General features: G+C 41.5%; 1 protein-coding gene across 3 annotated transcripts; it reads left to right on the plus strand.

Moving 5' to 3' along the window:
• Positions 1-286: 286 nt before the first annotated feature.
• On the plus strand, positions 287-12,175 carry tmem74b (transmembrane protein 74B). Of its 3 annotated transcripts, XR_014276826.1 has the most exons (5): positions 287-1,118; positions 3,589-3,679; positions 5,283-5,555; positions 6,642-7,508; positions 11,123-12,175. XR_014276826.1 is itself a non-coding variant. In XM_082533901.1 (4 exons), exons 3-4 carry the CDS (start codon positions 5,331-5,333, stop codon positions 7,284-7,286), a joined length of 870 nt encoding a protein of 289 aa, XP_082390027.1. In that variant the 5' UTR covers positions 287-1,118; positions 3,589-3,679; positions 5,283-5,330; the 3' UTR covers positions 7,287-8,680. The 3 variants fall into 3 exon arrangements, 2 of the variants coding, with proteins under 2 accessions (XP_082390027.1, XP_082390028.1); XM_082533901.1 differs by lacking the exon at positions 11,123-12,175 and having other exon boundaries at positions 6,642-8,680; XM_082533902.1 differs by lacking the exon at positions 11,123-12,175 and having other exon boundaries at positions 959-974; positions 6,642-8,680.
• Positions 12,176-14,270: the final 2,095 nt, after the last annotated feature.

Below are 14,270 nucleotides of genomic sequence, written 5' to 3' on the forward strand. Positions count from 1 at the left end.
GAAACAGGGCGTGGTGCCCTTAGTTTCTTAGGTTGAAAAAACATTCAGCTTGTGACCAAAGAACTCCCACTCTGAACTTGCAGCTTCATAAGGGGCTCTTGAGAGATTGTCTACAGTAAATAATGGTTCTATCAGCCTGCAGGCCAAAAATTACATTTTGGACAAATTTTTCTTTTGGAAATTTTGAGCATCATTTTGGTAGAAATGGATGACATAATAGACATGCTTCCCTTTTTTCTATACAATTTAATACATTTTCCTAGACAATATGTCTTTTGTGGTAAACACACGTATCCTCAGACGTACAAGGATTCAGAGAAAATGCAGAAGGAAGTCCAACATTCGTTTTGTGACTAACTGTCATATAATGTTGTCTTTTCTTCTTGTTTTCCATCAGCCTCAATAACAGAGTTTAGATGTGCTTGACTGGTAAAAATCCTCCCAAAACACAGAAATGTGTGACATCTTTTGAATGTGTAGAAGGTTGTGTGTTGCCTCCGCAGAGATAATACTAAATGAGAAAGAAAAAAAGCAATATTTGTTCAACTGATGCGAGATTTTTGTCGTTTCTTTACTTAAAAAAATAAATAAATTTCTGCCATAAAGGGATTTGGTAAAGACGTAAATTTGACACCAAAATGAAGAAACTTAAATATCCAATGTTAAAAAATTCTTTAACACTAAAATTACTCATGAACTAAGAATATTTTCTTTCAGGGTTTCTGCCAGTTTCAGGTAAAATCACTCCCTGATTTCCTGATTTTGGAGAAGAATCAGATCTGTCAGATCACAAACGCCTCAATTAACAGGCTGCAGTTTGGTTTGGGGGCGCTGTTGCCTCATTAAATTAGGGAAAATGTCGTGAAGTGATGTAGGTCAAAAGGCGCAGAGTGGAGAGGTTCCTGTGACTCCACCACCACCAGCTCAGCTCAGCAGACACCAGCAGGGAAAGCCACGAGCTGGTTTTGCGCATGGTCAGTTTCACCTCAGTCATTTTTTCGCCTCTCTCTCTCCCTCTCTCGCTCTCCGTCCTCTTCACTCATCATCATCCAGCAGCATCCATCTCTCCGGATGTCCACAGCCGTCGGATTCCTGTCTGGTCGCGCCCTGGGCACCAGGTAAGACCCCGCTGTCATCCCCATCACTGCCCGCTCTCAGTGCTCCGGTCCTCTCATCGGTGCCCCTGCAAGTGATCGAGGCTTTTTTTCCTTTCTTTTTGTTTTTTTTTCTCTCGGGTTCCTGGGATGCAGCGCGGGGTGGATGCTGCCTGCCTGGATACTGACTCGTTTCCCGGTGTTTCCCTCCAGAGAAATCCGCACTTGAGTCGCTGCCTGGTTGCATAATTTACCTCTGAATGCGATCATCGCAGACTCGGACTCTCCTTCCTCGTTTGGTCCGTGTTATCTGCCGTCTGCTCGGGGGTAATGAAAAGCGTGTCAGTCAGTGTGGTGCTTATCTGCCCTGGTTCATCCTGATATCATCTACACACACACACACACACACACACACACACACACACACACACACACACACACACACACACACACACACACACACACACACACAGGCGGAGTGCACTGGTTCAGGTTTTGGCAGCTTGGCGCATCGCAAGGTCACGGTGGTGCTGGAGCACAGCCACAGGGTGGAATGACGGGTTGCTCATGGGCACTCGGGCTCCCAGATGTGATCCATCGAGGCGGGCTCTGATGATAAACGAGAAGTGTGTCAGTGGGCTACTTTAGCCCGGAGCTCCCCGGAGATTACAGACGAGTGATGCGCTGCTTTGTGGAGCAGAAATCACAGCTTGGTGAAAAGGCTGTGCTGTGTTAGAGCAGCCCTGTCTAACATGTGGCCTGCTGTTGGGAAGTCATTCATAATGATGAATAATTGTTAATAAGTTGCTTTGCTGGTCTACAAAGAAGTAATATTTTGCTCATTCGGTTACAAAACACTCCGCGTGGAGATGTTTTCTGCCTTTAAAGAGCCGCTGTGAATATCCCTGCGCGTGTAAGAAGAACAACAGTCAGACTTCATGTTTACATTGCATTTATTTTCTTTAGAGCAGGGGCGTGCCCAGAGCAGGACAATTATACTAGAAGGAAATCGATACAAGCTGTGGTGGATTGTAACTTAGTACATTTACTCAAGTACTTTACTAAAGAATCATTTTAATGGACGTTGCTCCTTTCTACTTTTACTCCACTGTATTTTGGATGTCAGTATTTTAGTGCTTTTTACTTCATACCATTTATTGTAAAGCATTAATTACTTCATATATTACATATCTAAGAATATCAATATGAATGTGTTATTCTGTGTTAGGGACTGAGTGCTGTGTAGAGGAAATTACATTATTGTGTTTGGGATGTTGAAAATGATGCCGTTGCCCATCAGATGCCTTTGCATCAGTTTTGGCAAAACCACTGGTTTTTTGCTGAGCTGCCTGGAGACACAACACTGGTCCCATTTTATGCTTGAATGATTCATGGGTCAGTGTTAAGTGGCTGAGCAAAAAAAGTTTTTTAAAGCAGCCAAGGTCTAAAGAAAAACTTTGAAAGACTTTCAGAAATTCTGGATCCTTGGAAGCAAAATCTAAAGAAATAAGGGACTAATAAGGTTTAAGACTTGCACAGTATGATTGTAACAGCTGATTATAGCTTTTACTTAAGGAGAACTTCTTTCACCACTTTGAAAAACATTATTAAACATTGCTTAACATGAAACATTGTTTTCTATGCTTGTGGGGCCATTTTTTCTGTAATGTTTTTTACGCTACACTTTATTTTTAATCAAACGCTCTGATTTCCTGTAGGGTCCCTGCCTTGTTTTGTGCCATTCAATTTTAAAAATTCATTAAAACAAAGACTTTAATAGACTATTTAATAGCTTTTATTATCCAGTCATTTTAACTCTCCTGCCCACTTGAGATCAGTTTATCAAATTGGGTTGATTTTGACTATGAACTAAAAGCGTTTTTTATACTCCCACATTGGATCTTCAGACTTGAGCTATCGAGCCTCTTTAATGTTCACACCAGCTTGTGCTTGATAAGGATCACACCCGGGGCTCTGAGGTGTTAACCAGCACAGGCAGACAGTTTCTTCTCTGTGAAACAAAAATAAATAACTCAGTGCATTTTTAACCTCCTAAGACCCGAACTCTTTCACAGCATGCATTTCTAATTTCTCTTTGATATTTGGTCACATTGGGGCCCGATGAATGTAAAAACAGAGAATTACCAGATTTTTTTAACCTTATTTTTGTTTCTAAGAAAAATAAGAGCCACATATGAGGATATTCGTTTAAAGTTTTGATAGAACAGTAGCAGTATAACGTCCTCGTAAGTGGATATCAGGCGCATGTAGAGCAAAATTGAGTATTTTAGTCTAAATAACCAAAAATGTGATGTCCACATATGTGGACGGCAGGTCCTAGGAGGTTAAAGCAATTGTCTCACTTTGTTTAAATTGCTCCCTGCTGTTAACGCATCTCTGTGCACATATATCAGTTTTCACCTTGACCTGGTTTAAAGAGCTTACAATGAATTGAAATCAGCTGCAAACATCTCTCTCTCTTCCTTTACTTTAGGATTTAGCTGGTTTTAACTCTCCATCACCGGGAGAAGTGTCAGCGCGACAGTGATGACAGGGAGAAGAAATGGGAATGAATAACCATGAAGGTGAGACGTGTGTGATTAAATGTGTGATGGATTCCTGTCTGCAGGTGGTGTGGAGACAGCAGGCCTGCAGGATGAATCCCCTCTCAGGTGTGACAAATAGTGCACGATTCTTCTGGTTTCACTGAGGCGGAAGAAGAAGCGAGACGTTTATTTCACTTGAGCAAATGTGAAAACAGTCGAGTAAAAATTTGCATTTGAAAGTAAAAATGTTATTTTAATGCATTTGTGAGACAGACCCATTAAAAGTAATCAAATTATCATAAATCGCTGGAATTAGTTTTGATTAATATATATATGAGTACACAGACGTGTAGTTTTCATTTTGAGCTGATTTGTACTTGTTCTCAGTCACTTCTTGTTATAAATGTCCTAAAAATATGCAAACTCATTGCCTCAGAATAAAATGAAGTAATGTCAGGGATGAGTTTTAACTAACGTGTTTATTTTGAGTCTGCAGCACAGAGCTCAGTAACACAAACTGCCTGGTCAAAAACAATGTCAGCAGTTATTATCCAGTGTTTAATTACTGCAGTTATTAATATGTTTCAGCTGCCAGCAGGTTATGCAATCCTAACTGCTTCTCATTTCTTAAACAACCGCGTAGGAAGACACAGCCCATAGTGGAAAACATGTTACTCTGTTTCATGAGGATCAAATTATTGACCTGCATCAAGCAAAGAAAACAACCAAACAGAAACACTGAAGCAACTACAGCTGGTTAAGAACTGTTCAATGTGTTATTAAAACCTGGAAAGATAGAGTTAAACCATCATCTCTGAAGACAGAAGAAATTCAGTTGAATAAAAAGCATTTCTACATGTGCAATCTGAAAAGAGCTCAACCTTAGGAAAACTACCGATCGCTGAGGTGAACCAAGAAAAAGGAGCATAAACACTGAACGAAGGCTGAGCCATGTAGTCTGCCTTTACAAACATTTATGAAAGAATGGGTCGTTCTGAAGGGTGCACTCAATTCAAGTGTGCCACTCTAACAGGATACCACTGTTGCAGAAAGTCAGTTCATGAAATTTCTTCCTTCATAGAGTTTCCATAATCAGCTGTAAGTGGTATTATTGCAAAGTGGATGCATTCAGGAACCACAGCAGGGATTGGCCAGTACGTACTGACCAAACTTCCTCTGACATCATCATCAGCACAAAATCTGCACTGCTGGGTTTCCACAACACAGCAGCTCCTGTAGGTGTGAGGTGTTGGAGGCCCAGTGCGTTTGTTCATATCGTAGAACAAAGTAGAGGACGTGTGCTTAATATTAGGGTAAACAGGAAGTCAGATTCTTCTTTGAACGTTAAAAGTTTAACCAGTTCATCGATGAATTCATGTGTACGTTTATGGAAATTTTACAAAGATTCCTAAAAAATGGGATGGATCTGAAGTAACCCTTTGACAACTTGAGAACCACTTCTGACCATGACTGATAAATAAACTATAAGGCTACATGTTATTAATGTGAGCCTACGATCAATCCAGTCTTAACCAGAGACACAGAAAATGATTTTTTTTGTAGGTCAAGTCGGGCTCCGTTGGATTATATAACTCCTTTCATATGTGTCATGAATCATATAATATTTAATCTATTTATTCAGTGAGGATAAAGCCGAGTGGAGGTCCAATGAAGACATGAGCACATATCGATGGAGTCCTCTTTCAACACCGTAGAGCTCCGGGAGCTGCGAGGGAGTGGAGCCCGGCGAGGCCCGTCTCCGACACCGACTTCAGCACCCTGGACAGCAGCAACGCTGGGCTGCTCCGCCCGGGGCTTTGAGAACGCCTCCTACGAGCAGGATGAGGAGCAGGACCTCCGTCAGCAGGAGCAACAGCCGACGAGTTATCCGCCTTCCACATCAGGAAACAGTAAGGTGAGCGCGGTGGGGTTTGGTGGTTGTGGCAGACATTTGTTTTGGATGTTTTTAAAGCAGTCGCTTAAAACAGTCCTTATGTGACCTCGGCAGATTCGGGTTACAGAGCGAACCCCGTAGCCAAAAGTGATGTAACCTTCCAAATCTAACCTGAGCCAGAAATCCAGCTTCACAGGCATCTCTTTGGAAGATGAACCCTGTGAGAAGAGACAAACACACGCTGGCGTACAGCTGCGGGCCTGGAAAAAGAACTTGTCCAGGGTTTTCTGGCATGTTTGTCTTCAGGAAACAAACAGATTTAAGCTTCCTTCTTAATTGGAAAATGGCTTTGTACTGATTGCTGTTTAGATGCCTTTGGGGTGACATCACTCTCCCGCCCGGGCTTTTATTTTGTTTGTGCTGTTTGTTAGACTGTCACGACTCCACGGAGCTCATCTGTATCTGTACAGCTTTTACTGACACACGTCGGCGACATTCATCAGTAACAGGTCGTCGCGCCGACGCATTTTCTCCTCTTTGGATGTGATCTCACTGCTTTCTGTGAACGCTGACCTCAGCGCTGTGCTCTGGCTTGTTTATCTCATCCTTCTTTCTTTCTTTCCTTGTGTTTTCTTCTTCTAATTCTTTCCTCCCTCTCCACTTCATTCCTTGCTTCTTTTCTTTCTTTCTCAAATTCTCTTTCTTGTGTCACATCTTTACTTTCTTTTATCTTCATATTCCTTCTTTTCTTTACTCTTTCCATTGTTTCCTCCTTTCCCTACTTCCTTTTTTATTTGACCCTTTTTTCTTTCATTTTTCTTTTTGTCTTCACCTGTCTGTTGTTCCTACCTTCCTTTTTTCCCTTCCTTCTTTCCTCCCTCTCCCTATCTCCCTTTATTCCTTCCTTCTTTCGGTTCCTGCTCCCTTTCCCTTTCCCTCTGTTTCTTCACTTCATTCGCTCCTTCTTTCCTTGTGCTTTTATTAATGATTTTATCTGTTCTGTCTTTTCCTTAACCCCTTCATTCCCCCCTTTTTCTGTTCTTATTTCTATATTTTTCTTTCCTCTATTCTCTTCTTTCCTTGTTTCCTTCCTCCCTTTCTCACTAGCATCATCGTCAGGAGATCTCACCACAGTCGTATGATGAGGAGGAAGGCGGCGGTGGAGCAGGTGGAGGTCAGGAGGACGGTCAGGACTTCACTGAATTTCGCCCCGTTGATGACCACTCGGCAGACTATGGCTTCATCTTGGCGCTGGTGTTCCTCGTGAGTGGGATCGTCCTTGTGGTAATCGCCTACACCATCCCACGGGAGCCCAAAGTCGACCCTGACTCAGTTTCGGCTCGACAGATGGAGAAGCTGGAGATGTACTACGCCCAGCTTGGCTCCCACCTGGATAAGTGCATCATCGCGGGCCTGGGCCTGCTGACCCTGGGAGGGATGTTCCTGTCCGTGCTGCTCATGGTGTCCATCTGCCGGGGCGAGATGTACCGACGCAGGGCGGCATTCGTTCGACCCAAGAGGACTTACGGCTCCATCAACCTGAGGATGAAGCAGCTGGCGACTGGAGAGGCAAGGTTAGGTGAGGGCGGGGATGGAGGCGAGGAGGTTTTGGTGGAATGCGCAGAGACGCGGAATAACGTACAGCCAGAGCTGAGCCGGGACTCTAAATCAGTACCGGGACCAAGCAAAAACCCTCCTCCTTCTCTTCCTGCTGCTTCTTCTTCTGCTGCTGCTGCACGTGGAGTCAACTAGCTCCACCCTCTGCCTTCCTCTGCGCGATCCCCCAGGTGCATTATGGGGATGCAGGTCGCCCGTTTGTGCCGAGGGGAGAACCCCATCTTAAGCAAGAGACTTCCTGCCGGAGCTGTTACCCGGCATGTAGAGATGAACTGAGCTTAAGGGATATTTATTCTGACCAATCACAAGGGATGTATGACTTTACAACAGAGGGCTCAACTGGGTGGAAGACGAGAGGTAAGCCTGTGGCAATGTGGATAAGAGCACATGTGGACATGAACGGATGCATATCAAAGATTAAAATGAAGATTTTGAATCCTAGTATGTTAATCAGATTCATACAATATAAAGCACATTATGATATAAAGCACCGCAGAAAGTAAGATTAACATTTTATTGTGAAAATTCTTTATTGATGCTGAAAGGAAGTTCGGTAATTAAATCTAGCCATATTTTAAGCCCTAACCAGCAGGTTCACCTTAACACACTCACACTAAATACTCGGCTTGCAACGCTGCTGTGAATAGCACTATAACAGACTTCACAGTAAATTACTGTAAAAGAAAGAGCAACTCGCAGTCATACAAAAAACAGAGGCAACAGTTTTGAAAGCTTGGCGACGTTCACCTCCAGCCATTAATGCAGAAGGTTAACTGCAGAAAACCCTAAAAAAAAGCTTAAAATGTTCAGTTTAAACCTGCATTAAGCAAAATAAGTGACTGATTAAAAAGATGGAACAGAGCTCGCTTGGCTCCTTTTAGCTGCTTGTTTTGTTTTTCTGGCCGCACAGACAGATGTGGTTTAATGTTGGGAGGTGGATTCAAGCTGGAAAAGGTCTCAATTCGTTCCATCTGATATTTCTGTGACTTTTTTGTAGTAAAACTGTCTTTGCTTACTTGTAATATAAATTTATTATCATATAATTGCTGATTTTTGTGCCCACATGATTAATGGGACCTTGTTGGAGTTTGTTTTTGATCTTTTTTAGTTGCTAAAAGCTCCACTGTGTTCCCACTTCATCCCATTTGATGTTTGCCTTTTTTTCTCTATAATGCCAGCCTGCTGGGGCTGATCAGAGTTGTAGAGTAGCATTATGATTCATTTCTGCTTGTGTTTGTGATTATTTTTTCCTCCATTATTCCCTCTCTTTATCTTAGTACCTTGTTCTTTTGCTGCTCGTCACTGCCCTGTGGTCGCCAGCTCACCTCTGGCTTTGTCTATCAGGGTTTTGACAAACACCTAAACAAGAAGAAATCTTTTACAAAGCTCAGAAAATCTAAGAGGAGCTGCAGATTTAGCTAATAATGGATCTGACGCTGCAAGATTTCTTAAATTTTCAGTTAATTTGTTGTAAAGGTGTCGGGTGAAATGCTCATGTTCAGATGATAAAAAGAAAGTTTTTCTTAAAATCACAGATTCATCACAGCTGTTTGTGTCTTTGTTGATATTCTGCCAGCAGATTTTTAGCAGAGGCAGGAAAAAACCTCCACGGGGAACTTTTAAGCCATCAAATATTGATTCTCTTATTGGCCTCAAACGTCCAGAATCCATCTGTCTATAACCACACAGCACATGCTGCTGCTGCTTTCTCTCACTGTAAGTACAGAAAATGGCAGCCCAGTGAGAAATACTCCTCTGTGCATGGTCTGTCTTTAACTCACCAGCTTAAAAGCTGATTATGCCCCCTTGTGGTCAGAAATTGCTTAATGCAGCTTTAACGTTTGGCTGGCTGCAGCGAGAGCTAGGAGGTAACGATGAGAGGTGTTAGCCTGGCAGGTGCAGAAGTGATACACGTTACCCAGAAAGCATTGCTCCAGGCGTCAAAGAGCATAGTTGTCTGTAATGATTTCTTTTATTTTCTTATTTTTCTCTTTGACAAACAGTTTCTGAGCAGATCTTGGTTGGAAATCACGGCTGTTTTATCACAGCAGACACTAGATGAAGAACACAGTTTGTTTGTTGTTGTTTTGTTTTTGTTTGTTTTGTTTTATCACAGAAGCATTTCAAAATCAAAATTTTAAGCCACAACAATGAGTAATTTAACAGGGGTCACATTCATTTTTGCAAGCGACAGAACCAAAAAAGAAAGTGTGTAAAAATCGACTTCTCCAACAAGCCTGTTTTACATAAAAAGTGTCAGTGAATGCAGCATCAACAATAAGTATTGTGTCACATATCTGGTGTCTCGTGCTGCATCATCCAAAACTGTTGCCTCATGGTTACTGATCAGCATTTTCTGTGAGCATCAGCTTCCACAGCAGAGACTCCATCAGAGAGGGAAACTTCATCTATAAGCAGCAGCTGCTTCTCCAGAACTTGAAGTCATATTTATATAAAACTACCCTGTGCTACACGCTAGACTTACATAGACTTTATGGTTTGTATCATTTGAAAGTGCGCATGAACTTTTTTCGACTGAGCAGTTTTTATGATCAGTGGTGGACAAACACTTCAGATCTTTACTTAAGAAAAAGTACTAAACACAAGAAAGAAGTCCTGCGTTAACTCGAAGGGGACCTGTTGTAAATCCTTATTTTCTGTCATATATCCTGTTACAGTGATGGAAAGTCACAATACTCAGCTTTGGTTTGTATGAAGTCACAAAGAAAGGAAATCCTTCATATGGTCTTTTCATTCAGAGAGCACAGAAGCCCCGCCCACCTGCCTTTAAATATATTCTATTTTCAAGGCAACATCCAGTTTAAAATAAGTAAGGATTATTTTGAACTTTAAATCATGCAAAGCTATTTTGGCAGAGAACAAAAATATGAAGCAGGATGTGAGCAGAATTGGCTCCCTTGATAGTAATTGTGCACATTTTGCAAACTTCACGCTGATTACAAAGCACAGATCCATTGTTTCATTTGGACATTTAGACAACCGAGAGTAATGTTGGTGTTAAAGAGAGTGAGTGTTTATTTTATCGAGTAAAAAACTGTAGGAGAAAAAATGCTAATAAAACAATTTAAAGGACATGGGGCAAAAATAATTAACTTCTATAACTTAATGTTTGAGCTCTACTTGTGTTTAATTTATAATGATCCCTATAAACAGATTCTGTATGAGTATGAAGACATTTTTGGGACAGGAAGCCTTTTGGTTTCTGTTTGTACTCCAGGCTTTGGATAGATGCGGGTAAACAGTTCATGTAGAGAGGAAATGCAGGATTACATTTGTCAAAGTATATTAGATAACCATTGTGTAGTATCTTATGACAGTTTTTTATTAATTATAAAAAAATTACAAATGGAAATCGTGGCCTGGCTGGTACCACAAAATTAGCCATTATACCCAGTGGCTAAGTTATCAGACATCCCAGTGGGTTCCCAGAATTAATTACTTGTGCCTACACAACTTCCATCCATCCCCTTATCCAATTCAGGGGCACAGGGAAGCCGGAGCCTATGTATTTAGTTACACTCCACCACTGATTATAATCCGAACGTCTATGAAAGAGTCAAAAGCCTAAAATGGGTAAAAAGCTGATTTCATCTTAAAGAAGAAACATTAAAGTGACTTGTGGATGTTTTTGAGTGGATTGAACCTTTAATGACATCACTTATTTGTATAATATGTACACTGATGTTATTTATGTCATGTAAGGATACGATATGCCTTAACAAGTAAACACCGGCACTGTACATTGTGTATACACTGATATTATTATGCTAACGTATTACGGTCTGTATAGTGAGCCAGTTAGCCAAGGGTAATGTAGCCACACACACACACACACACACACACACACACACACACACACACACACACACACACATGCACACATTATTGAGTCCAGCTTGCAGTGGCGCACACACTGATACTAATCTCAGCTGTTTTTTGACGTTTTACAGTTTTCTTTCACAAATACTGTAAATATAACCTGCAGACATGCAGGATGTGGAGGACCTTCAGAAACTTCTGCTCCAGAAACACGACGCAGGTATGCAAAAGTATAAAAAAAAACAACGAGTCACAGCGAACCAAGTTCTTTCTTTCATAAACATCACACAAACTGCTGAGTAACCCTGCGAGGCCTAAACCATCACAGGATCAGAGGTTTGGTCGAATCCTAACAGAAAAAATGACTTTTGGGTCCTCTGTTATTGTTAGGTCTCATAACATAAAGCGCCTTGAGGCAATTATTGTTGTGATTGGTCGCGATAAAAATAAAATTGAAATGGAAATGTGACTAGTTCGCAAAGTGTGTTAGCAGAATTATTAAACTTTTCATTCGACTGTGAAGATATCAGAGAACGATTTTAAAGTGAAAGTCCCATTGTTGATGGCACAGACTTAGGGGTAATTATTAGTGATGATGGCTTTAACGTCACAGACAAACGGTCTTACGGCCGATCAGCTGGTGTGAAGGTCGTTTGAGCCTTAAAATGTCAGAAAAAACTAAAATTGATTTTTTTTTCTCCCACTGACAATAAAAAAATGTTCTAGACATATATTTATCACTTTTAAATATCCCTACTATGATCACACTTTGGAAACAAAGAATTTGAGGACATCAACAATGACCATAACTTTATTGTTATTTAACTAACGATAAAATATTTCTGCTTTCAATGAGTCTTCTGATTATTTTAGTAATAAAACATTTAACATAAGAAAAAAAAGGCCAATAAATATACAAAAGCATGAGCTTCAAATATATTGAATCTATCAACACTAATGTAATTATAAACATTGATAGTGTAAGCAATGATTAAAAAGTAAAACAAAGACATAAAGAAATATTTTAACTTTACATGAATTATTATATTTATTAATTACAAACAGCAAATGTTTGATGACACAAATATTCAAACCTGTTAAAGGTTTTTATTTATTTATAGTGTATCATTGTTATTTTACCAGGAGCTGCATCCAGGTAGAGACCAGGCTAACGGTGTGCAGCGTGTAACCTCATTCGCTGCAGGTTAACATTTATAAACAGAGGGTCACAGATTTGGTCCTTGCCACACCCCCCCCCCCCCCCCCCCCCCCCCCCCACACACACACACACACACACACCCCGCTGAAGTGTCCTTGAGTAAAACAAAACCTGAGATCTTTGCCGCCTTCATGTGAGGGGGCTTCATGGCTAACATCGGGACACACGTGAGGGAACGATTCCCATGTTTTCAGCAGCTGTCGTCCTTCGCTGCTGCTGAAAGCTGCCCTGCTTCCTTCTCACCGCCGCAGTCAGTGTGTGATCACACCAAGCTCACTGTGACAGAGGAGGAGAACTGGAGGTTCACTCAAACTTTACAGGCACGCTTTTAGCCAAACGTGTCTCTGCTGGATTAGTCACGCTGGCTGTGATGGAGGTTCAGAACAAATCTGAGTCATGATGCACTGATCCGACCGACACAGCTGATGCTGTCTGGTGTTGAGAGCAGTAGTCCATTAAAAAGCTGCTCCTTCAACAGTAATTTTCTCACTTTCCCAAGCTGCAAACATGTTGGCTGCGAGCACAACCAAAGACACACAAAAGGCTGACATAGCGCTGAAAAATATGTTCCAGTAACTGTAAAAGTCAGAAACACCTTTCTCGGGCACATTTTCAGCATCTGCTACTTTTACATCACACTCCAGAAGTCCTGAACTTTTCCCTCAGCCAAAAGCAGGTTTTGGAATATTGGAGACGCTCTGTGGGATATATAAGTTCATGATAGTTTGATCACTTACTTACTGCAATAAAATAAAACATGAAAATGAAATGACAAATCAAACTTCTTCTCAAGTTCTTCTGCAATCATCCACGGAGCGCTGCAGCATCCCCAGCACTCCTTTCCACAGGTTCTGAATCCTGTTTAGCCTCATCGACATTAACAAGAGACATGAATTTAAAATAAAACCTTAAAAAAAGACAGAAGAAGCAGAAGTGCAAAAATGTCAAAGTCGTTCCAGGTTTTCAGACTCTTTCCTGTTGCACTGGATTCAGAAACAGTAGAAACGCCAACATGGAGATAAAGTTTCAGGCTGAGATGCTTTAGCGTCATGCTAGTAGAAGTGAGGATTGCAAAGGTCAAAGTGTCACTTCATTGTCATCGTGTTGCTTTGGAAACAGGCTGAAGCTTTCCTATTCATGTGTGGATGAAGTAGAGAGGAGTGAAGGAGGGGAGGAGATGTGGGCGAGGCGGTGGGATGCAGCCGAGTCGCCGGGTGACGTGAGGTGATTCTTGAAGAGGCGGATTTTCAGCTTAGCGGGGAAGACGAGGAGTGACTCTGCATGAATACTTTGAATGACACATTGATGTTTCCCCGCTGGCCTCTGGGCAGCCAGAAATAAAAAGACAAGGCTTAAGGTTTTAACAAGGTTGGAAAAAAACAAGTCTGAACCTGGTTCTCTTTGGGGGAGAAACAGATTAGGCCTGTGGACCCTGCAGGTCCATGTTAGTGGGGAGAAACAACATCACAGAAGGAACGATTGTTGGTGCTCGGTCACTTCACACAGGTTGGATGCACAGAGCTGGAAGAAAAGGGCTTGAAAGGGTCTTTAGTTCAGTTATGTGGATGGATGCAGTCAGGTGAGGAGGACACAGAAAGAATGAGGATTACACTTCGAAAAGCTCATTCAGATGGGAGGAGGGGGGCACGCATGAGAGTATTTTTTCAAAACTTCAGTCTTAGAGCTCATATTGGTTTGAATTTGATCAACTACATGTGAAAATGTGTGAAAATGGTAGAAAACCAGCAGAAATTCAGAAATGTAATCATCACTGAGCTGCATTCTGAGTGTGTTTGTAATGTCAGTCGCAGGTTGCACAGAATTCAGAGTCCAAATAACATGTTTCATACATGAGACAAAGAAAAGACTGCTGTGGATTTTTGTTCTGCCAGATTTTGGTTTTGCAAATAAAAATAAATATCTGAGCTGCTGGAAGCTTTGAAAAATGCCAAGTTTAAAACAGATTTGCAGAAACCAAACGAACGCTTGAGCTTCTCCTCACATCCTTTAATGCTGGCTAAATTTGTTTGTGCTGTTGTCGCTTTCTTTTGACAGCCAAA

The sequence above is a fragment of the Aulonocara stuartgranti genome (genome assembly GCF_965226115.1).
Source record: "Aulonocara stuartgranti genome assembly, chromosome: 5".
Lineage (NCBI taxonomy): Eukaryota > Metazoa > Chordata > Actinopteri > Cichliformes > Cichlidae > Aulonocara > Aulonocara stuartgranti.